Below are 24,297 nucleotides of genomic sequence, written 5' to 3'. Positions count from 1 at the left end.
TAGTTGGCTTGTGCAGAAGACAGATGGAACTTGGAGTATGGTAGCGGATACTTGCATATCAGCTTCTGCTCCAGTTGAAGACCCATCGAGAAAACCCACACATGGCCTGGCACCTGATGTGCAGCTGTTGATCTGGTTAAAGTTTGTTTTCTCTGGGTCTATCTCTAAAGGCTGTAAGGTCTGTCTGCTTTGGGCTGTCAGGGCCAGCAACACATCTCCACTGCCCTCCTTCAGTTCTGAGTTAACTCTCCAGTCCTCTGTGATCTAGGCTGCAGGGGCCACATTCACCCCTCTGTTGCACAGGACTTCACACAGGTCCGTTACATACCGTGCTGACTGGATCTGTGAAACAGGAAGTAGCCACTATTCTAGGTGCTTCGTAAGACCGATGTGTTCCAGAGTGTGAGAAATAAATTTTCCCAAATTGCCTTGGTGAAAATTCTGAGTCCAGTTGCCTGAGGCATGTTGCAATATCCCATCCAAGGCGAAGACTCATTGCTCCATCTGACCCTCCTACTACTGAGAAAAAAGTCCGATCTCTAGTGGGCCTTCTTAGGAATTTGGAGACAACATACACCTCCTTGGGCATGCTCCCTCCACCCACTATGAGTGCCTGGTGAGGTTGCTGGTTTTGAGTGAGGCACAGAAAAAGAGAAATCTTTCCAATGGGTCCTGGCTGCAGAAAGCCTGCGCTGCGTGACTCTAAAAATCCAATGGTGTTTGAAGCTTCTGTGGCAGATGAGGTCATTATACAGAGCCTTTGGCAGGAAACTCTAGGTGAATTGCGACACAGGCATTTAATATTTTGGAGCCACACTATGCCATTTTTGCAGAGAACTATTCTCTTTTGATAAACAGTTTCCAGTTTGTTACTGGGCTCTAGTTGAGATGCAATGCTTGGCCATGAGTAGGCATGTTACTATGTGACATGAGCTTCCCATCAGGGACTGGGAGCTGATTATCCACCAAGTTTTAAACGGGGATGTCCAGCAGCACTCCATCATCAAACAGAAGTGGTTCATATGAGATGTGGGTAAAGAACTTCCTGAAGGCAGAATAATGATGCCCATTATTCTAAAGATGTCCACGTCCTAATCCTCAGAACCAGAGAATGTCTCCTCACACGACAAAAGGGACTTGGCAGGTGTGATAAAGTTAAGGACACTGAGATGGGGAGATGGAATTGGATTATCCAGATGGGCCCAATGTCATCACAAAGTCCTTCTGAGTGACAGAGGGAGGCAGAGGAGCCAGAGCCAAAGAAGGAGATGTGGCTCCAGAGCAGCAGATGGAGCGATGCGATTGCTGGCTTTGAAGATGGAAGGGATGACGAGGCAAGGGGTACGGGAGTTTGTAGAAGCTTGAAAAGCAAAGGCAATAGATTCACCCCCAGAGCCTCCAGAAGGAGCACAGACTGATTACAACTCGATTTTAACTCAGGGGTGTCCATTTTGGACTTCTGATATCCAGAACTGTAAGATAATAAATCTGTGTGGCTTTAATCCATTAGCTTGGAGCGACTTGTTATGGCAGCAACAGGAAACTGGTACACTGGATATCTGTTATTTTGTTGATGTTGGTCTCTTGACTTGTTTTGTTGTTTTCCTAATCTGAGCTCTGCAAGCCCAGAGTTTGAATCTGTCTAATTCAGTGGTGTATTTCCAGGTAGACATCTTGCAAATACTCAAAATACGTGTTTATGCTTGCCTCAAGAAAGGAGTTCAGGACAGGCAGAGAACAGCTTATGGATCAAGTGAGGCCTCAGATGTGGTCAGAAATGTCTCCAGAAGCCTGTTGCCTGCCCCAGCCCCAGCTCTGGAGAGACGAGAGCCCGGCTCCTGGGGAGGGCAGTTCCCCTTCCTGTGGGGCTGCTGACGTGATGACCCCATGACAGGGAAGATCAGTCTCCCAGTGGCCACATCCTGTGCACTGACTGTCCTGCTGGGTACTGTGGTTTCCTCCATCTGCACAGCTGGGGCCACAAGGAGAGGCCATGATCTTCACCCTCACGGCCCTGCTCTGCCTCGGTGAGATTTGAGGAGCTGTGGTGGGAGCCCTAGTGTGGGAGGGACCCACCGCACAGCCAGGCCCTGGTCTGTCAGGAGACCCCAGGACTCAGGAGGCTCATGGGGAGGAGGGTTCTGCTCAGGCTTCAGGGACAAATCTCTCACAGGGAACTCTCTTCCAGGGCTGAGTGTGGGCCCGAGGACCCCAGTGCAGGCAGGTGAGTCTGTTCCCAGGTGTTCCAGGTCCCACCTCCACACTGGGGAAAAATGAGCCACCCCTGAGCAGCCAGGAGTGGAGAACAGCAATTCTGGGCTGAGGGATGGGGGACATCTGGGAGGGTCCTAGGGCTGAGAGCTGGGAAACTGGGGGTGGGGAATATCTTGTGATCCAGCCTCTAATTTCCTCCCAGGGACCCTCCCCAAACCCACCATCTGGGCTGAGCCAGGCTCTGTGATCCTCTGGTGGAGGCCCGTCACCATCTGGTGTCAGGGGACCCTGGAGGCCCAGGAGTACCGTCTGGATAAAGAGGGAAGTGTATCACCCTGGGACAGACAGAGCCCACTGGAGCCCGGGGACAAGGCCAAGTTCTCCATCACATACATGACAGAGCAATATGCAGGGCGATATCACTGTTACTATCTCATCCGCACTGGCTGGTCAGAGCACAGTGACCCCCTGGAGCTGGTGATGACAGGTGAGAGGACACTCAGGGGTCTGAGTCTCAGGTTCTGCCCTCAGGAAGGGGGTCTGCTCTCAGGGGTGTGTCCCCTCCCACAGCCCAGCCCTGGGGGATATGAGGGAGGTGTGAATCCCATGTAACATGCTGCCTCCTCCTCTCCTAGGAGCCTACAACAAACCCTCCCTCTCAGCCCTGCCAAGCCCTGTGGTGACCTCAGGAGGGAACGTGACCCTCCAGTGTGACTCATGGTGGGGATCTGACAGATTCATTCTGACTAAGGAAGGAGAACACCAGCCCTCCTGGATCCTGGACTCACAGCCAGACCTTGATGGGCAATCCCAGGCCCTGTTCACTGTGGGCCCCATGACCCCCAACCACAGGTGGATATTCAGATGCTATGGCTGTAACAGGAACTACCCCCAGGTGTGGTCAAAACCCAGTGATCCCGTGGAGCTTATGGTCTCAGGTGAGGGTCCATGACTCTGTCCTTTCTGAGTCAGCCTGCTCAGGGCTGAGGTCCCCAGAGAGCTCCGGGCTGGGATGGGAGTGAGGGCCCCCCTAGGGATGGTCACCAAGAAGGGGATTGGCCCTTCAGAGTGTAAGAGGATAAGAGGACCCTCCCATGCCTGCCCTTTCCCAAGTCCCCATCACTAGGATTGTCGAGGTGGATGGACGGAGAGCCTTGGGGACCACAGGGCAGATGAAGGATAATTGTGTGAGCAGAGGCGGGGTCTCTGGGGGAACCTCCAGCCCCTCATCTCCTCTACTCCTTTCTCCCAGGACCCTCTGGGGACCCCACCTCCCCACCCACAGAACACAACTTAATGGCTGGTGAGTCACAGGGGCCTCTGTCCAGAGAGCTCACAGTTTCTCCAGGCCTGTCTCTCGAGACTCAGCTGACCTGACTCCTAGTTCCTCTCTCAGCACAGCTTGTCTCCAGGGGGCTGGGAGTCGGGCAGAGATGGGGGGTCCACAGGGCTCCAGGGCTGTGAGGCTGGTGGATAGTGGGTGAGGTGTTCATGGCAGAGGGAGGCGTTGGGGCCCAGCCTGGGGGAGGGTGAGCTGGGCTGAGGTGGGGAGAAGCAGCCCCCTCACCTCCATCCTGATCCCCAGGAGACTCTGAGGACCAACTGCTCCACACAGAGTCAGGCGCCCAGAGTGGTAAGTGAGGGTCTCTGTGAGGAGTGGTGGGTGGGCCCATGGAGGGTGGGGGCTGAGTTAAGACATCAGGAGACTCTGACTTGGACATGCCTTCCCCTGTCTGGGCCTCAGTTTCTCCAAGTGTAAAGGAGAGCATCGTAGCCCAGAGATTAGATTTCCTGTCGGTTCTGACTATGGCTCTGACTTCCTGGGAGAGGAGGCCTCACAAGGAAGGCCCCCAGGATGTGATTTTATGGGGTCCTGTCCCCTCTGCAGCAGTGATGGTGACATTGTATGGGGGAGGCAGGGGAAGGACAAGGGTCAGGGTGCTCATACCCTCTCCATTCAGCTCAGGGCACTCAGCTCTAGTGGAAAGATCAAGAAGGCAGTTAGCCCCCGGGTTCAGTTCTCAGCTGGGGTCCCGGGCAGCTCATTTCTCTTCTTTGAGTCTCAGTTCTTTGTATGAAGCTCCCTAGTCCTGTTCTACTCACAGGCCTGCTATGACATTAGGTGAAATAAGGGGCCTGGGCTTTCCAGAGGTCAGGAACAGCAGAGCCTCCATCCCACTGGAGCTTTCCAGGGAGCATCAGGGCCTTTCAGAGAGGCTGACGGATCCTGGGAGAGATGCAGAATTCACTTCATGCAGCCTACCTTCCCCAGCTCCCTGCTGTGTGGGGAGGGGAGGGTAATGAGGAAGGACCCTCAGCTCCAGATGAGACACTGGGACAGGCCCCGCCTGCACAGAAGGGGCCATGAAGCTGGTGTCTGCCTGGGGGCAGATGATGAGAGCACAGGGAACTCTCAGCCCTGGGTTCCAGTCCCAGCTCTGCCACTTCAAGCTGGGTGACCTGGGGCGTGTGATCTTCCTCTCTGTGCCTCAGTTTCCTCATCTGTGAAATGGGTGGGTGGGGATGGCCGTCTCCTGTTGCATGATTGTTGGAAGTTAGAGAAGGTGAATGCACAGACCCCAGCACGTGTGTGGCACACAGTAGGTGCCCAATTAAACGGCATCATTGGCTCATTCATGACATCACTCGTGCCCAAGGTCTCACCTGGTACCTGAAGGTTCTGATCGGCGTCTTGGTGGCCTTCGTCCTGCTGCTCTCCCTCCTCCTCCTCCTCCTCCTCCCCATCCGACACCGGCATCAGGGCAAAGGAAAGATGTCAGGTGAGTAGAGAACAGGGTGACCTGGGTCACAGGAGGAGGTGGGCTTAGGGCACCAGCCGGAGGAAACCCAGGTAAATGGGAAGGTTGGCCTAAAAAGACTTTTCCAGAATCGCAAATCAGAATATGCAAAAGAGGACGCTTAATACAGCACAAATGCGTACAGTTAAGGTGTCCTTTCAGCTTTTCAGCCCCACGAAATATTGAAACCTACACACAAGCATGTGTACTGGTTTCCTTCTTTCCTCTGGAATCGCATGTGGTGGGCGGGTGGTCGTCACCTCCCAGGGCTGAGACTCTGTCCGTCTTGACCCAGCCCAGAGACGGGCTGATCTCCAAATTCCTGCAGGGGCTGCAGACCCACAGCCCAAGGACGGAGGCCTGCAGATCAGGTAATTTCTGCCCCAAAGACCCCAGACTCCCGCCCCGCCCTCGGCCCCCTCTCTGTCCCTAACACTCCTGTCTTCTCCTCCTCCTCCAGCTCCAGCCCAGCTGTAGACGCCCAGGAAGAGACCCTCTGTGAGAGGAAGGGGAGGGGCTGCCCTTGGGGTTGAGGGGGCACACAGATTTCAGTGGGCCATGGGGGGACTGGATGGGGGGGTCTGCGGATTTTGGGTGAGAAGGACTGAAATCCCCCTGAGTGACCTCGGGCTCATCTCCTCACTCCTGGATCTCAGTGGTCCATCTGGGAGCAGAGGGGGCTGCAGCCCTGAGAGACCTCAGGGAATCCTGATGAGAGATGCACCCTCTGTTCTGCCCCAGCAGATGCTGCCGTGAAGGACACACAGCCTGAGGAGGGGGTGCAGCTGCACCATCAGGTGAGATCCCTGCCCTGTCCAGGCTGCCAGGGACCATCTTATTGCCAAACTTAAACCTATGGACACTTTGCTGTCCTCATGTCACTCAGCTCTCAGCAGCGTCCCACACTGACCTCTCCTTCTGAGGCACCCTGGGTTGTCCTGCTGTGACTTCACTCCTCCTGGTTTCTGTGGCCTCATGGCCCCTCCTATGTGGTCCCCTTTCCTGGTTCCTTGTCCTCTGTCTGACCTTCTGGTTGTTGGAGGGCACCCCCAGGTCTCAAGAGGATGCATGAATAAGGGAATCACCTGCAAGTCCCTAGGTTCCACTTCATTCATTCACCCAACAATGTGCACAGGGAGCTCACTGTTTACCCAGCTCCACTCAGATGCTGCAGGTACAGCAGTGAGCAAAGCTGTCTCCACACTCCTTGAGCTCAGCTATGGGTGAGAGAGACAACATGTAAATACTCGGATAGCTTCCTAGAGTGGAAAGTGCTGTTAAGGAAAATAAAGAAAGGACAGAGGTAGAGTGCACGGAGGGGGCAGAAGAAACAGCATATGCAAATTTCCTGAGGCCACAGCTTGCTTTTTCAGGAAGACAGGCCGTGTGGCTGGAGGCAAATGAGTAAGAGATAGCATGTTACCATAAGAATCAGAACCATAGAAAGCATCCAGATGTCCAAGGCTTAGGAAGTCCCTGAAGATTCCTTCAGGAAAGTGGCCTCATGGTGGTAACAGTGTGTACAACTGACTAGAGGAGGTCAGCAGTGGGATCAAAGAGACACTGTTTCTGTTCCTCTGTCTCTCACCAGCAGGGCACTCATGATGAAGACAACAAGAGAGTAAAGTATGCCCAGGTGAGCTGCTCAAGGTCAAGACTCAGGCAGAGAGTGGCCACCTCTCTTTCCCCCCGTCAGAGGAATTGCTGGATACTAAGGACAGACAAGTAGTAGTGGGTAGGGAGATGAACAGTCAGGTGGCTCCCATCCTCTCCAGGCCTCAAGACTGCCCCCAACCCAACCATGTACGTATCCCCCCAACTCTCCCCCTGCTCTAGGCTGCTATATCTGAAGCCCCCCAGGACGTGACCTACGCCCAGCTGAACCACTTGACCCTCAGACGGGAGATGACATCCCCTTCCTCCCAGTCAGAGGAGCCCCCAGCAGAGCCCAGTGTGTACGCTGCTCTGGCCATCCACTAGCCCAGGAAGGACCCGGATGCCACCCTCCATGGAGGGAGACTGCAGGGACCCCAGAAGACATAGGAGCTGCCTCCAGAGGACACTCAGCTAATGACCCCCAGCCAGCCTGGACTCCTAACATGGACCACCAGGAGCTTCTGGGACTTTTGGGGAGTCACCTGATTCTGCAATCAAAGATAACTGATATCCCCACATTTTGGAAATAAAGCAACAGACTTCTCAGTAATGCATGAGTGAAATGAGAAATCCAAAACAGAAGTGAGAGAACGTTTTAAATAGGATGATAATGTAAATATTATACAATCAAACCTATGAAATGGGAAAATTAAGAACCATGAATGAATATCTTGGAAAAGAAAAGCCTTAAAAAAATCAATGACCTAAGATATTACACCAAGAATTAAGATAAAGAAGAGCAAATTAATCTAAATGAAGGTAGAAGGAGGAAATAATAAGACCAGCTCGTAATGAGGACAAAGAAAAAATAGAGAAAAATCAATAAAGCCAAAAAATTTCATCCTAGGCAAAGTTAGTCAAACTTACCAAATGTAGTCACAATGACCGATATAGAAAGAGAGAAGGCACATATTTCCAATATAAGGAATGAAACTGCAGACAGCACTACAAATCCTATAGACTTTAAAAATAGAGTAACCAGAAGGGGCTGGCCCCGTGGCCGAGTGGTTAAGTTCGCGCGCTCCGCTGCAGGCGGCCCAGTGTTTTGTTGGTTCGAATCCTGGGTGCTCATCAAACCACGCTGAGGCAGCATCCTACATGCCACAACTAGAAGGACCCACAATGAAGAATATACAACTATGTACCGGGGGGCTTTGGGAAGACAAAGGAAAAAAATAAAATCTTTAATAAATATATATATAGTAACAATGTTAAAAATAATTTGATGCCAGTACATTAGAAAAGGGAGATAAAATGGACATCCTCACATGTACCATTTACTAAATGGACATGAGAATAAAGGGAAAATATGTATCACCTTATGTATACATTAAATACATTGACTGTAATTAAAAATTACCCCACAACTGAATTATGTGGAATCTAAAAAGATCAGAGAGAAATAGAGAGTAGAATGGTGGTTATCAAGGGTTGGTGTTGGGGTAATGGGGAGATGTTGATCAAAGGGCAGAAACCTCCAGTTATAAGTCCTGGGGATCTAGTGTACAGCACGGTGATCATAGCCAGCCAGACTGTATCATATTGTTGAGTGTTGCTAGGACAGTCGATCTTAAATGTTCTCACTAGAAAAAGGAAATGGCAGTCATGTCAGGGGATAGAGAGGTTAGCTAATGCTGGGGTGGTAATCATTTTGCAATAAGTTTATCAGTTCAGAAGGTTTCATTGGTGATAACTTCAAAGAACTTATACACTTAGGAAACACACATATACACACACACCAACTTAGGAAACACACATATACACACACACCAAACTGACACAAAATTTTTCTAAGACTAGAGAAAGAAGAAATAGAGCCCAAATCAAGCTAGGAAAATATTGACACCAAACTCTGACAAGGAAATTACAAAATGGGAAGATCTCTCTCATGAACTTATTTGTAAATCACTAAACAAAATATTCACGAGGAAGCGTCAGTGATATATAAAAAAGTCATTACATTACATTACAAAAGACCACATTGAGGTTAGGTTGTTGCTTTTGTTTGGAAGGAAAGAGTAGCTTAAAATGTAAAGAAATCAATGAATTTAATCCAACATATTAGCAGAATAAGTACAAAAATGATCATTTGACAGATACAGGCAAAGATTTTGATAAAATACACCAACAATTCATAATCAAAATAAAACATCAGAAATAAAATAAAAAGGAATTTCCTGTGAGTTATAAAGGCAGGTTTAAAAATCAACACTAGACATCATTCCCAAAGGTGAGACATTTAAATTGCGGGGAAAAAAACATAGGAAGAGAACATTAAAAACCACTTGTTGCTAGTATTTACTCATAACATTGGGAATGTTCCCTGTGACCATGATATCGACTCTGATATCAGTTTCCCCACACTAAACCCAGCATATATGGGGTTAAAACCAAAACACTCATTCCCTGCTTACTCTCTGGCTTCCTGGCTCCAGAATCCACTATCCTCCATGGAGACAGACACTGTCAAGGACAAGCACCTGGACCATCTCCTCCCCACAAAGAGATACGAGCTGGTGGGAAAGCTGCTGACCAGCAAGGTCACAGGCTTCCTCCTCTCTGCAAGTGTCTCAAGGCCAAAGACAGGCTGGTGGGAAAGCTCCGATCAGCAAGGCCATATGCTCCCCCTCCCCTACATGAAACCCCAAATAAAAACCCTTCCTTTTAGCTTTTTGGGGAGTTTGGGATTTGAGCGTTAGCTGCCCTCTCTCCTTGCTCAGCACTGTGCAAAACCAAAATTCCTACTTTCTTCCAACACACCCGGTGTCAGAGATTGGCTTGCTGTGCAACGAGTGAGCGAACTCACTTCAGGTTCGGTAACAACCACTTCCATTCATCATGGTACTGGAGGTACCAGCCAATTAAACAAAACAAAATGATAGGCGCTGAAATGGGTAAGAATAATATTATATTACTCTGAGATTACACAGTTGCGTGCATAGAAAATCCAAAATAATGTAAAGATGTATTACTCAAATTATAAAGGAATTTTCCAATGTCCTGGATACATGGTCAACATATAGAAATCAACACATTTCAGACTTCCAGTTCTGGATCGAGGTGACGTAGTTGCATGTCTTCCTGTTCCTTGCCTTCTTATCAGTGAGCCAGATTTTATATTTCTGACCTCCAGAACTGTAAGGTAATAAATCTGTGTTGTTTTAAGCCACTAAATTTGTGGTCATTTGTGACAGCAGCTATTGGAAACTAATATAGCCACTTAAATTTTCTTTTGCTTAGTGTTTGTACAGTACATTTAACATCTTTCCACTTTGTTAATATGGTAAAAAAAAATACGTAGGAAATTTAACATTTTAACTATTATTACAGTGTACAGTTCAGTGGCACTAAATATATTTATCACGTTGGGCAGTCATCACCACTATCCACTTTCAGAGCATTTCCATTATCCCAAACAGAGGCTCTGTACCTATTAAACAATAACTCCCCATGTCCCCTTAACACCAGCCCCTGGTGACCTCTCTCCACTTACTGTTTCTAGAGATTTGGCTGTTCAAGGAGGCTCGTATAAGTGGAATCACACAATATGTGACATTTCCCGTCTGGCTTATTTCACTGAGCATAGTGTTTCCATAGGTCACCCACATAGCTTACTCTTTTACTTTAAACTTATTTGCATCATTATATTGGAAGTGAATGCTTTCTGGACGCATATAGAAAGGTCTTATTTGTGGTTGTTTTTTCCTAAACCAGTCTTATAATCTCTGTCTTTTAATTGCTATGTATACACCATTTATATGTATATATATGTAATATATATGTAATATAATTAATAATAGATTGTTATTTAGGTTTACTATTTCACTTTGTTTTTTTCTGTTTGTCCCCTCTATTGTTTTTTCTTGTTCTTCTGTTTTCCTTTTCATCCCATTATTTGGCATAAAAAATATCTTTAATATTACATATTAATTTCTTTATTGGTGTTTTAACTATACCTCTTTGAATTCTGTCTATGTGGCTGTGCTAGATATTACCATATGCATACCTAATTTTACTGTCAAGTTAGAGTTAGGATTTTACTCCACGAGAAATGTAGAAACCTTGCAAATATATAGGTGTCTTTATTCTCACCCCTTTACATTGCAGTTGTGATACGTATTATATCTACATACTCTTCCAAGGCGGTGTCGGAGCCCATGGGACCAGGAATGGGCAGATGGATCCTCCCCCAGAACTCCTGCTTCAGCTTAGTGAATCCCTCTTGGCAGCTGTGGGGAGCACTGAGGATGTGGGCTGATGGCGACAAGTCTGGGAGGGGTCTTGAGTGACAGCTGGAGAAGTTGAGGGGAGAAGTACTCCCTGCCACTTCAGGTCTTATTCCTTGCCAGGAGTCCCCCTCAACCCTCCTCTGGGCTGACCCAGGCCCCGTGGTCACCAACTGGAGTCTTGTGACAATCTGGTGTCAGGAATCTCTGCAGGCTGATGTCTACAATCTGTGTAGAGAGAGGGTCTCTAAACCCTTCAATAGAGAGGCCCCACAGGACTCCAGCAAGAAGACCAGTTTCTCCATCGAATCTATGAGCTCACACACTGCAGGGCTGTATCAGTGTGCATACAATACCAGCAGAAATGGCTGGCCAGAGCGCAGTGACCCCCTGCCCCTGGTTGTGACAGGTAAGGGGGAGGAGCCGGGCTCCCAATGTGGGCTCCTCCTCACAGGCAGAAGGGAGCAAAGTGTGGCCTCAGGGGATCTCAATCCTCACAGTCCACACCTGGCATATGTGGGATGACTGTCCCCTTTTAACACAGCCCCCTCCTCCCTGAGGAGTGTATGGCATATCTCATTTTGCTTGTTTCTTTCAATAACCCTATCTAGACCACAAAGTGAATGAGTAAGTGGAGGTTATGTTGATTGTGGTATTCCTTTCTCCTAGAAAGATTCTCTTGTGTGTTGTAAATATCCCTTCATGTGTTTTTAAAAATAATCAACTGATAGAGAGGCGAAAGGAATGTGACATGGCAATATATAATCCTGAGCCAGAGACAGAAAGGAGCATGCTGAGGTGGAGGAAATGAAAGCTAAACAGTCTTTCACTTCTTCATGTTCCTGATTCTCAGAAAAAAATGATGCCCTCAAATGTTCATCTCTGCATCCTAATTAGTCAGAAGATGAGACACCAGAGAGGCTCACCTCAAGGAATTGAGATTGGCATTATCTAGTTTTAGAGACTCACTGGAGAGCAGAGAAGAGATTACCTAAGTCTCCTCACCCACACTCTATTTTTGGCCCTCAGGGGCAGCTGATACCCTCAGACTATCACCAAACAAGTCAGACTCTCAGAAGGATGAGTAAGGAGAAATAATAAGTATGGAGTTGGGTAAAGAGGGTCAAATCCTGTCAACAGAAGGAAGGTGCCCAAGATGGACACGCAGGGATCCTGGGGTGATTTCAGTCTGCCCTGATGACTGTGATCTCTTTGTCCCCCCACTCTAGAATCAGGTAACCAAGATTACACAGTGGAGAATCTCATCCAGATGGGCATGTCTGCCTTGATCATGACAGTTATGAAGGTGTTGCTGTTTCAATCTTGGCACAGTGAAAGAAGGTCCCAAAGTGCAGCCAGGAGATAAACACAAGAGAGAACAAACTTACCATTTAGTGACGTAGAACCTTGGAAATAAATGTGATGATATCAAGAGGTTTTGGAAGAAAATCAGAGCTGTAAGTTAGGGGAACTGTGTGCTGAGAATATTGAGAATGCAAACATATTTCAGTGCAGGAAAATGTCTGGATTGTTCCTGTAGAAGCTTTACTACAACTAAACTTTGGTAATTTCCCTCCATACCACAATTCATTGTCCTTGACTGGACCCCTTATTTTTTTTACCCCTATGATGTGCGGCTACCTCCACGTGGCAGGTTTGGGTCCACAGGTATACTCACCTGCATGCTCAGGTCCACTTTCATGCAATGCATTTTTCTCTCTTTTTATTTAACACATCACCTGATGCTTGCATCTTTTCAGCTCATGTTTTAGTATTTTACTAATTTCATTAAGTATTAGATGTTTTTATAATATCTTCTTATTCTTGATTGCTAATTAAATTTCATCATATTCAGGGAACATAATGCTTATGCTAGAAATACGAAAAGAATCAGAGATACTAATAAAAGCTTAACATTTTAGGTATAATATGGGCCTTAAATATGTACATTCTGGAGTGACATCAGCATCATGGTAGAGTGATTTGTTCCTTTTGTCTCTCCCCTCTTAGTTACAACAGTCAGGACATCCACTGACCAACAAGAACTCCCTGCACAGCAGAAGAGAGTGCCTGAGAGAGCCATAAATCTATACCTCTGAAAGTGGGTGGACTGGACCTCCATGTAGCAGTGGAACCAGGGAAGCAGCCGCTTCCCCCTCCCCTGGCAGCAGTAACCCAAAACTCAGGTTGTCCCAGCAGTGGTGATAGTACTGTGATGTGAGGTTTCAAAAAACATACCAGTGCATACCAAAGACCAGAGGCTACAGGAGCAGCAGTAATACTCATGACATAGCCCCTCCCCCTTCTCTAAGCATGGCATGTGGCAACTGTGATCTGAGAGTTCAGGAGCCACAAAAGAAGCCATGGCATAGTCCCCAATGCTGGCACCACTGACACCATCCCTACTGGCAGCAGGAGCTGCATGCAAGACCCCAGCCTCCTGGCAGCAGAAAGGACACCTGTGAACCCAGTGCCATTGGCAGCAGTGACTCCAGCATGCTTAGATAACACAGAAGCAGGAGTGTAGGTGGTGCACATAGCAACACCTGAGCCCATGGAGAACCCATGTAGAGCCAGTAGAGGAACACAAGACCCAGGCAACCCTGGAAGCAAAAGAGGTGTTCAAAGCCTGGTGACCCCAGTGGTGACACATGTGACTGCAATGACATTGTATATAGCAAGGCACTAGCAACTTTGGAGTCAGTGGCAGCACAAGGAGGGCACTGAGGCTTACCTCAGAAAATAAACTTCAAACCGAAAAAGATATCAATAGATAAAAATAAACCTTATATAATAATAAATGTAACATTCCACCAAGAAGACAAAACACTTAGCAACATATATTCACCTAACATAAGAGCACCAAAGCATATAAAGCGACTATTAACAGACCCAAAGGGAGAAACTAACAGTAAGACAATAATAGTAAGGGACTTTAGCAAAGCACTTACGTCAATGGATAGATCATCCAGACAGAAAGTCAATAAGAAAACATGGCCTTAAATGAAACACTAGACCAGATGGACTTAATAGATATATAGAGAACATACCTTCCAAAAGCAACAGAACACACATTCTTCTCAAGAGCACATGGAACATTCTCAAAGGTAGACCATATGTTGGGAAACAAAATAAACATCAATAAATTTAAGAAGATTGAAATCCTATTAAGCATCTTTTCAACAATGGTATGAAACTAGAAATGAACTACCACAAGAAAGTTGGGAAAGTCGCAAATATGTGAAGACTAGACAATACTGAACAACTATTGGATCAATGAAAAAAATCAAAAGAGAAATTAAAAAATACCTGGAGAAAGATCAAAATGAAAACACAGCATAACAACTCTTATGGGATGCAGCGAAAGCAGTACCATGAAAGAAGTTTATAGCAATACAGGCCTACCTAAAAAAAAAATCTCAAATGAACAATCTAACGCTATATATAAAAGAACTAGGGAAAAAAGAACAAACAAAACCCAAATTCAGTAGAAGAAAGGAAATAATAAAAATCGGATCGGAAATAAATGAAATAGAGACTAAAAAGACAACAGAATGGATCAATGAAACTAAGAGCTGCATCTTTGAGAAGATAAACAAAATTGACAAAAATTTTGCCAGACTCACTAAGAAAAACAGGGAGAGAAGACTCAGGTAAGTAAAGTGAGAACTGAAAGAGAAGAAATTGCAACAGAAAACACTGAAATACAAGGGATTATGAGAGAATACTCTGAAATGTTATATGCCAACATACAGGTTAACCTAGATGAAACGGATACATTCTTACAATCATACAACCTCCCAAAACTGAGTTAAGAAGAAAGAGAATCTGAATAGACCAATCACAAGTAAAGACATTGAAACCACCCAAAAAACAGAAGTCCAGGAGAAGATGGCTTATCTGGAGAATTCTACCAAACATTCAAAGAAGATTTAATACCTATCCTTCTCAAACACGTCCAAAAAATTGAAAAAGAGAGCATGCTTCCTAACTCATTCTACAAAGCTAACATTACCCTGATACCAAAACCAGACAAAGACAACACACAAAAAGAAAATGGCAGGCCAATATCACTGGTGAACATAGATGCAATAATCCTCAACAAAATATTATCAAATTGAATACAGCAATACATTACAAGGATCATACACCAGAATCAAGTGGGTTTATTTCAGAAACATGGGGATGGTTGAACATCTGCAAATCAATCAACGTGATACACCACATTATCAAAATGAAGAATAAAAGTCACATGATCATCTCAATAGGTACATTTGACAAGATGCAGCATCTATTTATGATAAAACTCTCAACAAAATGGGTATGGGAGAAAGTACCTCCACAAAAGCAATGCCATAAAGACAAACTCACTGCCGTTACACTCAGTGGTGAAAAACTGACAGCTATTCCTCTGACAACAGAAACAAGTCAAGGGTGTCCACTCTCACCACTCTTATTCAAGATAGTACTGGAAGTTTTAGCAAGAGCAATTAGGCAACAAAAGAAATAAAAGGGATTTTAATTTAAAAGAAGAAGCAAAGCTGTACCTATTTGCAGGTGACATGATTCTATACAGGGAAAACCATAAAGAATTTATCAAAAGCTATTGAAAATAATTAAGGAATACAGTAAAGTTGCAGAGAACAAAATCAACATAAAAATCAGTCACATCCCTAGACACTAATGACAAACTAGCAAGAGGAGAAATGAAGAATAAAATCTCATTGAGTTTCACAACCAAAAACACAACTAGGAATAAATTTAATCAAGGAGATGAAAGACTTACACACTGAAAACTATGAGACGTTACTGAAAGAAATTGAAGGAAACTTAAAGAAATGGTGAGAGAGTCCACGTACATGGATTGGAAGAATAAACAGTCAAAATGGCCATATTACCTAAAGCAATCTACAGATTCGATGCAATCCCAATCAGAATATCAATGACCTTCCTCATGGAAATAGAACAAAGAATCCTAAAGTTTATATGGAATGAAAAAGACCCCAAATAGCCAAAGAAATGCTGAGAAAAAAGAACAAAGTTGGGGGTATCACATTCCCTGAATTCAAAATATGCTACAAAGCTACAGGAATCAAAAAAGCATGGTACTGGCACATAAACAGACACAGAGATCAATGGAATCAAATCGAGAGCCCCAAAATAAACCCACACATCTATGGAAAACTAATTTTAGACAAACATGCCTGAAAATAACAATGGAAAAAGGAAAGTCTCTTCAATAAATGGTGTTAGGAAACCTGGACAGCCACATGCAAAAGAATGAAAGTAGACTGTTATCTTACCCCATACCCCAAAATTAACTCTAAATGGATTAAAGACTTGAATGTAAGACTTGAAATCATAAAAATCCTAGAAGAAAACATACACAGTACCCTTTGTCATTCGTCTTAGCAGTATGGTTTTGAATACCACGTCTCCTCAGGGAAGGGAAACAAAAGAAAAAGTAAACAATTGGGACAACATCAAACTAAAAAGCTTCCTCACAGCAAAGGAAATCATGAACAAAAAGAAAAACAACACATCAACGTGGATAAAAATTTGCAAATCATATATCCAACAAGGCGTTCATTTCCAAAATACATAAAGAACTCATACAACTCAACAACAAAAGAACAAACAACCCGATCAAAAAAATGGGCAGAGGAGGGCCAGCCCCATGACGTAGTGGTTAAGATTGGCATGATCTGTTTCTGTGGCCTGGGTTAGGTGGACCAACACCACTCCTCGGTGATCATGCTGGGGTGGCAGCCCACATACAAAATAGAGGAAGATTGGCACAGATGCTAGCTCAGGGTGAATCTTCCTCAGCAAAACAAGAAACAAAAAACAAAAAAACAGGATAAGAACAGATGTTTTTCCATAGAAGATATACAGATGGCCAACAGGCACATGAACAGATGTTCACCATCACTAATTATTAGGGAAACGCAAATCAAAACTACAATGAGATATCACCTACCCCCATCAGAATGGCTATAAAGAACAAGACAACAAACGGAGAAGATATGGAGAAAAGGGATTTCTCAAGCACTGCTGGTGGGCTCGCGAACTTGTGCAGGCACTATGGAAAACAGTATGGAGATTTCTCAAAATGTTAAAAATATAAATACCATATGATCTAGCTATTCCACCTCTGCATATTTATACTAAGAACATCAAAACACTAATTCAAAAAGACATATACGCCTGCATATTCATTGCAACATTATTCACAATAGCCAAGACTTGGAGGCCACCCGAGTGTCCATCAAAGGACGAATGGATAAGGAAGGTGTGGTATACATATATAGTAATTGTATATATACAAAGTAACTATATATATATATATATACACACACACACACACACACACACACGCACAATGGAATACTGCTCAGCCAAAAAAAAGATGAAATCATTGCATTTGAGACAACATGGATGGACCTTGAGGTCGTTACGCTAAGCGAAATAAGTCAGATGGAGAAAGACAAACATGGTATGATTTCACTCATATGTGGAAGATACAGCAAACAAACACATAAATAGGGACAACAGATTGGTAGGTACTACAGGGAAAGGGAATCTGGAAGGGCAAAAGGGCGAAAGGGGCGCGTATGTATGGTGATGGCTAAAAACTAGAATTCTGGTGGTTCCTGCCATGTTTAGAGCACCACCGACCCCACAATCACTCTGAGGATTGGGGTTCATGACAACCTGCTCAAACCTGGAAACTGAGGCCCAGGGATCTTGTGTTACTGCTCAAGGTCACATGGGTAGTTTATGAAGGAGGGTTGTTTAAATGATAATCAGATTTGCCTCTCAAATTAGAGCACTAACCCATTTGTTGACCCCTAAAGTGAAGACACGACCCTAGCATGAGGAGGAGAGCTCTTCCTGAGGAAACAGGGGCGGTGAGGTGGCAGGAATGACTCAGAGGTTTGTTACCAGAGAGATGGGGGTGGACGCTGTTGCAAGAAAAAAGAGAAGTCTGCAAACGTGGTTGTGATGGAAAGAAAGCCCACACTCCGGAACCAGGAGAGGGGCAATGTTTCCTTCCCTTATTTCACTGCATTTCTAGCCTGTGCTCATTGTCACAATGACCTTGACCTGAACTGTGCAGCTAGATGCTGAGTGTGTGTCTCTGCTGATCTGAGCTCTGCAGGCAGCAGGAACCTGCATCGTCCTTGAAGCATCTCCAGGGCCTGGATGACCACTGTCCATGGTGAGGATCCCACAGGGATGTTCTGATGGATGGGCTGAGAATGAAGGAGACCCCATGGGGGAGGCTTTGCAGGGCAAGCACATGCCCTGGGTCACCTCAACTGGAAGGAGGTTCTCTGTGTCTATTTGCTGCTCCAAACTGTAAATGGGTACCAGGCTCCTTGAAGGGGTGCTGTTCCCCTGTCTGTGGGGCTGCTGACATGATAACCCCATGAGGAAGAGGAACAGCCTCCAAATGGCCACATCCTGTGCATCTGTCTGTCCTGCCGGGCACTGTGGTCTCCTCCATCTGTACAGCTGGGGCAACAGGGAGGAGATGCCATGACTCCCACTCTCACGGTCCTGATCTGCCTCCATGAGATTTGAGGAGGGGGAGGGGAAGCCCTAGTCTGGGAGGGACGCCACCCCACCTCCAGGTCCTGTTCTTTCCGGAGACCCCAGGACTCAGGAGACTCACGAGGAGGAGGATTCTGCTCAGGATCCAGGGATCTCTCGCAGGGAATTCTCTTCCAGGCCTGAGCGTGGGCCCGAGGAGCCCCATGCAGGCAGGTGAGTCTGTCTCCAGGTGTCCCAGGTCCCACCTCCTCACTGGGAACAAGAAGCCACTCCTGGGCAAACAGGATGGAGAACAGCAGTTCTGGGCTGAGGGATGGGGGACGTCTGGGAGGGTTCTGGGCCTGAGAGGTAGGGAACTGGGGTGAGGAATGTCTTGTGACCCAGACTCTGATTTCCTTCCAGGGACCCTCCCCAAACTCACCATCTGGGCTGACCCAGGCTCTGTGATCCCCTCTGGAGAAGGCCCATCACCATCTGGTGTCAGGGAACTCTGGAAGCCCAAATGTACTATCTGGATGAAGAGGGAAGCACAGAGCCCTGGAGAAGACTGAACCCACGGGAGCCTGGGGAAAAGGCCAAGGTCTCCATCCCACACATGACACATTTATATGCAGCGCAATGTCTCTGTTGCTATCTCAGCCCCGTCAGCTGGTCAGAGCACAGTGACGCCCTGGAGCTGGTGGTGACAGATGAGAGAACACTCAGGGATCCCAGCCTCAGGCTCTGTCCTCAGGAGGGGGGTCTGCTCTCAGGTGTGTGTCCCCTCTCACAGCCCAGCCCTGAAGGATATGAGGGGAGTGTGATCCCCATTTAACACACTGCTTCCTCCTCTCCTAGGATTCTATAGCAAACCCTCTTTCTCAGCCCCGCCAAGCCCTGTGGTGACAACAGGAGGGAACGTGACCCTCCAGTGTGGCTCACAACTGGGATTTGACAGGTTCGTTCTGACTAAGGAAGGAGAACACCAGCCCTCCTGGACCCTGGACTCACAGCGACCCCCTCAATGGGCAGTTCCAGGCCATGCTCCCGGTGGGCCCCGTGACCCTCAGCCACAGGTGGATGTTCACATGCTATGGCTATGACAGTAAAAAACCCAGGTGTGTTGCACTTCAGTGACCCCCTGGAGCTCTTGGTCCCAGGTGAGGAAGTCCCATCCTGGTCCCATCCATGATTTGAGGCGCCAGACAGGGGTCTGTAGTCTCAGGGAGCCCCAGGTGAGTGCGTGGCGTGAGAGGATAATGGGGCTCCTGGGCCAGAGACACAAAGAGTGAGAGACAGTGAGACCTGGTTTCCAGAATGGAGAAGGGGTTTATGGGAGGAATGAGCCCCTGCATCCACAGGTGGTCTTTCTCCCAGGAGAGTCTGGGAAGCTCTCCCTTCTGACCTAGAAGGGACCTGTGGTGGCCTCTGGGCAGAGACTGACCCTCCAGTGCCCCTCTGATGTCGGCTATGACAGATTTGCTCTTCCCAAGGAGGGTGGACATGACCTCCCCCAGGACCTTGGACGGCAGCCCTAGGCTGGGCTCTGTCAGGCAGACTTCCGCCTGGGCCCTGTGAGACCCTACCATGGGGGCCAGTATAGGTGCTACAGTGCATACAACCGGTCCTCGAAATGGTCATCCCCCAGCGACCCCCTGGACACTCTGGTGGAAGATGAAGAGACAGCTGGTCAGTCAGGGACCCAGACCCTGCACAGGCCTTGCTGTGGTGATTCCTGGATGAAGGAAGGAGAGAGATAAAGAGAGACAGGGGAGAGAAAGGGAGAGAGAGACATTCAAAGGGAACAAGACAGACAGAGATGAGGGTCCTCAGAGAGAGGCCTGGGGACTTTCAGTTAAGAACATGGTGAGAGGGCAGCCCCTCATACACCCTTCCTCTCTCTTGGACAGCTCCCTGACACACCCTCTCTCTTAGTGCAGCTGTGCCCCCTGGTGGCCTCAGGAGAGAACGTGACCCTGCTGTGTCAGTCATGGACCCCGAGGAACATTTTCCTTCTGTCCAAGGAGGGGACAGCGGATCCCCCACTGCGCCTTAGATCAAAGTACCAAGCTCAGTAGAACCGGGTCCAATTACCCATGAGTCCTGTGACCTCAGCCCACAGGGAGACCTACAAATGTTACAGCTAATACAACACTATCCTCTACCTGTTATCACACTCCACTGACACCCTGGATCTCACGGTCTCAAGTGAGGGGCCCTGACTCTGTCCTTTTTGAGTCAGTCAGCTCAGGGCCCTGTCCTCAAAAAATCTGACACTGTAACAGATGAGGGGCGCATGGGGAGGGTCACAGAGGAGGGTGCAGGTCATGAGAGGGTGGAAAGAGGTGGAGGCCTTCCCATCCCTGAAGTCTCCGCAGAGATACAGAGTAGGAATGACAGAGTGAGATGTGAGTGAACCCAGGAGGAAGGTGACTAGACTGAGCCTAGAAGACAGGCCCCACCATCACCTCCTGATGTGTCCATATCTGAATCTGAGCCTCTGGTGTCCCAGGTCCCACTGGACACTCTCCTATAGACAGAAGCATCCCCACCTATGGGTACCACTCTGCACGGCCCTCCTGTGCTCACCTGGAGGCCTCCAGCCACTCAGTGCACACCTGAGACTAAGGAGGGACCATGCACGGCTCACTGGAGTCACTTAGGGGATTACTGCAAACACGTCTGTGTGCCGCTCAGGTCCACTCTGCATTTTCTGCTCACACTTCTCTGTTATTGCTCTTTGAGAACTATTTAAGCAATATTTTAATGTATAAACTTACAGATTTAATTTGTATAATACAGATTTCTGCTTCAAAAATAATTCTCCTATTATTATTGGGATTAGATTAAATTCATACATTCCAAAAAGTTGGAAAACAACTTTTTGTAATATCAAGTCTTCTTATCACACAAAATTTCAATTGAGGTTTATTACTGAACTTCAGAAGCATTTTCAATTTTATTCACAAGAATTGTGTCAGTTCATAGCCTATTTTAAGAATTGCTCAGCCTGTTTACTAAATATAAGTAAAGTGTTTGATTCCTTTATATTTTCTAAATAATAGTTACACACAATAAAGCCATTGGTTCGAGCATATTAATTTTATATCCTATTCACTTACTACAGATTCTCTCCCTTTCAATTGTTTTTCAATTGATCTTGTCTGATATACTGATAAAAATTTTAATTTCCACAAGTAAAAGGAAATTTCACTTCTTTATTCCAAACTGCATACCTATTTTTCTTTCACCAAATACCATATAGCAATGTAAAATGTAAAATGTTCTTGATCTTCACCTCAGGAAAACAGCTTAATTTATATCCAACAACATTTTAAGGAAACCCATTAAAAATCTATATTTTATATCTCTGGTGCTATGGGCCTATCCTTTTCAAATCATTTTCCTGTTTCTTTAGGGTTTTATTAGGAAGGCTTTCTTTTCCTGACAGTTGTACATCTGCACAGTTATCTTTTCTCTTTAACTTATAACCGTCTGAGACACATTGCAACTCTTCTTGGTTTCAAACATTTGAATATTAACCCAACTGAATAACGTTTATCATTCATTCACATTTTCTCAATTTTATGTTAATATTTACTTAGAATTTTTGCATGGATCTTTATAGTTAGGATTAGTCTATGATGTGTGTCTTTTCTTTCTTTCTTGTTTCTACTATGTTGGTTTTCAAATCAAAACTGGGAAAAGATTAACATGATTTCCTTTTTTTGTGCTCGCTCAACAGTATAATTCCACTGGTTTACTCTGTTCCTTGAATTTTAAAAGCAGAACTGTGGATCTCCTTGGTTCTGGATCTTTCACAAAGAGGGAGTGGAAGTGCCTTTTAAACTAAAAATCACATGATTAGCTGCCCCAACTTGATACTTTATCAGACTTTCTAGAGTTTGTCCAAAAAAGACAGATGATGATGGAACCTCCCTCTTTTGGGCACTCGTCCCTGACCTGTCTCCAATTTACCATCCCCCAAGTGTCAGCTCTCCCTTCTCCTCTGCCCACTCTCTACATCCCAAAGACAAGACTTTATTCCTTATTGAAGAGCAGACTGAAACCTGACCTCTCTCTGTCTCTGTTTCTGTCTCCCTCTCTCTCTCTCTCTATATATATACATAATTATGTATATATGTAGTTATATATATATCTGCTATCACATAAACATATACAGTTTATATATTTATATATACAGTTTTATATTTGTATATACACATCTATGAATATATACCAATATTCGTTTCTATCTACAAATGTTCATCCATGTGCCTATAGTTTTCATCAGATGTGTTTTCACACATTTGTTGTTGGTCTTTCCACTTTGATTCACACTCCAAACAAGAAATAACAGCGTTTTTATAACCCAATGATTAAACATCACATTTATAAAATACACATTTGCATGTTTGCATCTACGTGTCTATCTGTCTACCACTGTAGGTATTACTAACTATATGAAGACTGAATTTATGAAAGAATAAATGGATGAAAAAGTCCTGGTGATGATAAAATGCAGATCCCAGAGGAGTGGGCACTAAGTGAGGTGGAAGAGAGGGACCCAGGCCCAGAATCTCACTCCTTTGTTTTCCTGACATTCAGAAGCCCCCTGAGACCAACCCTCATCCACGGACCCTGGGTCCTCAGCTGTTGAATAAGAGGAAACCCTCAGCTGTATGGAATAAGCTTTTGGGGTCTTGCGTCCCAGACTGAACAGAGAATACACAAGGGCTCAACTATTTCTGTAGTGAAAGACCATTTTTCTCTCCAATCCTGAGCTCTAGGGACACATCCAAACTTTGATCCACTGTGACTTAGAAGCAGGTTCTGAATTCAAAGAAAACAAGGAGCCTGAAAGAATCCAGTGAGGAAACCAGAGAGAAACCTGCTACAGCAGAGAAAGGGTTAATGAAGGAACTATTTATAAATTAGGTCATGAGAAGTGGGGGGATATAAAACACAGAGCTCAAAGGAAAGGCTGGACTCAGGTCTCTTCAATTCCTCACCCAACTATTCCTTTTTTTTTTTTTTTCCTTAGGAGCTGCTGATGCCATCAACCCATCATGAAACAAGCCAGGTCCCAAGAGCGGTGACTAGGAGAAATTCTCAGTTATGGGGCTGGTGCAGACGGTAATGTCTTGTCAAGGGGAGGCGCAGTGTCCTGAGGGGATATCCAGGGATCCTGGTGTGATTTTGACCTGCCCTGACCTCTGTGAACACTTAGACTGCAATTCTTAGAGTCACACCCCCAAGACTATACGGTGGAGAATCTCATCTGGATAGGCATGGCTATCTTGATCCTGGTGCTCCTTGGGGTCCTGCTTATTCAAGCTCGACACACCCAGAGAACGACCCAAGATGCAGCCAGGAGGTAAACACAAGAGGGAACACTGCACCATTCAGAGTGGTGGAGAATTAGAACAAGTCTGATGATCCCAGGAGGTTGAAAGTAAATCTGGACCATAAGTTTGGGGATCTGTCTGCTGAAAATGTTGAGGGATGTAAACCTGGTTTAGATTCAGGAAAATGTCTCGAGTGCTCCCTGTACAGGATGCTCCCTCCATTAAATTTGTATTTTCTCTCCCTACCATCGTTGGCTTTCGTTGACTGGCTCTCCCTTTTTCTCACCCCTATCACATGAGGGTACATCCTTCGTGGCTGGTTTGGGTCCACATGTAAAACCTCATGTTCTTAAACACTGTTCTGTAATACAATTTTCTTTTTTTTTTTTTAAAGATTTTATTTTTTCCTTTTTCTCCCCAAAGCCCCCCGTACATAGTTGTATATTCTTCGTTGTGGTTTCTTCTAGTTGTGGCATGTGGGACGCTGCCTCAGCATGGTCTGATGAGCAGTGCCATGTC

General features: G+C 46.0%; 2 protein-coding genes and 1 long non-coding RNA gene across 19 annotated transcripts; all 3 read left to right on the top strand.

The window, feature by feature from the left end:
• The first annotated feature begins 1,897 nt into the window (after positions 1-1,897).
• On the top strand, positions 1,898-7,218 carry LOC100053579 (leukocyte immunoglobulin-like receptor subfamily B member 4). 16 transcript variants are annotated; one of them, XM_023650394.1, is made up of 12 exons: positions 1,899-2,027; positions 2,189-2,224; positions 2,417-2,701; positions 2,850-3,152; positions 3,467-3,517; positions 3,800-3,847; positions 4,872-4,994; positions 5,308-5,383; positions 5,473-5,510; positions 5,757-5,809; positions 6,604-6,648; positions 6,849-7,218. In XM_023650394.1, exons 1-12 carry the CDS (start codon positions 1,994-1,996, stop codon positions 6,990-6,992), a joined length of 1,236 nt encoding a protein of 411 aa, XP_023506162.1. In that variant the 5' UTR covers positions 1,899-1,993; the 3' UTR covers positions 6,993-7,218. The 16 variants fall into 16 exon arrangements, with proteins under 16 accessions (XP_023506168.1, XP_023506162.1, XP_005596568.2 ...); XM_005596511.3 differs by having other exon boundaries at positions 5,754-5,809; XM_070223305.1 differs by having other exon boundaries at positions 1,900-2,027; positions 5,341-5,383; positions 6,607-6,747.
• Positions 7,219-17,909: 10,691 nt separating this feature from the next.
• On the top strand, positions 17,910-24,023 carry LOC106781636 (uncharacterized). 2 transcript variants are annotated; one of them, XR_011421996.1, is made up of 5 exons: positions 17,910-18,116; positions 18,550-18,664; positions 18,854-19,203; positions 19,289-19,506; positions 23,475-24,023. It is a non-coding gene; the product is annotated as an uncharacterized lncRNA (long non-coding RNA). The 2 variants fall into 2 exon arrangements; XR_011421995.1 differs by having other exon boundaries at positions 19,289-19,548.
• Positions 19,690-24,023, top strand: LOC138915112 (leukocyte immunoglobulin-like receptor subfamily A member 2). The gene is made up of 5 exons (XM_070225598.1): positions 19,690-19,718; positions 19,808-19,811; positions 19,843-19,927; positions 19,988-20,119; positions 20,309-24,023. Exons 1-5 carry the CDS (start codon positions 19,690-19,692, stop codon positions 20,506-20,508), a joined length of 450 nt encoding a protein of 149 aa, XP_070081699.1. The 3' UTR covers positions 20,509-24,023.
• Positions 24,024-24,297: the final 274 nt, after the last annotated feature.

This window comes from Equus caballus, chromosome 10, assembly GCF_041296265.1.
Source record: "Equus caballus isolate H_3958 breed thoroughbred chromosome 10, TB-T2T, whole genome shotgun sequence".
NCBI classification, from domain to species: domain Eukaryota; kingdom Metazoa; phylum Chordata; class Mammalia; order Perissodactyla; family Equidae; genus Equus; species Equus caballus.
This window is presented reverse-complemented; position numbering and strand designations above follow the sequence as displayed.

Bases quoted from the DNA above. Each gene is read 5' to 3' on its own strand.
- LOC138915112 (XM_070225598.1), top strand. From the start codon at position 19,690: ATGGGGCTCCTGGGCCAGAGACACAAAGA. The intron at 19,928-19,987 runs GTGGACATGACC...TCTGTCAGGCAG, and splicing joins ATTTGCTCTTCCCAAGGAGG to ACTTCCGCCTGGGCCCTGTG. The intron at 20,120-20,308 runs GTCAGTCAGGGA...GTGAGAGGGCAG, and splicing joins GGAAGATGAAGAGACAGCTG to CCCCTCATACACCCTTCCTC.
- LOC100053579 (XM_005596511.3), top strand. From the start codon at position 1,994: ATGATCTTCACCCTCACGGCCCTGCTCTGCCTCG. The intron at 5,384-5,472 runs GTAATTTCTGCC...CTCCTCCTCCAG, and splicing joins GACGGAGGCCTGCAGATCAG to CTCCAGCCCAGCTGTAGACG. The intron at 6,649-6,848 runs GTGAGCTGCTCA...CCCCTGCTCTAG, and splicing joins AGAGAGTAAAGTATGCCCAG to GCTGCTATATCTGAAGCCCC.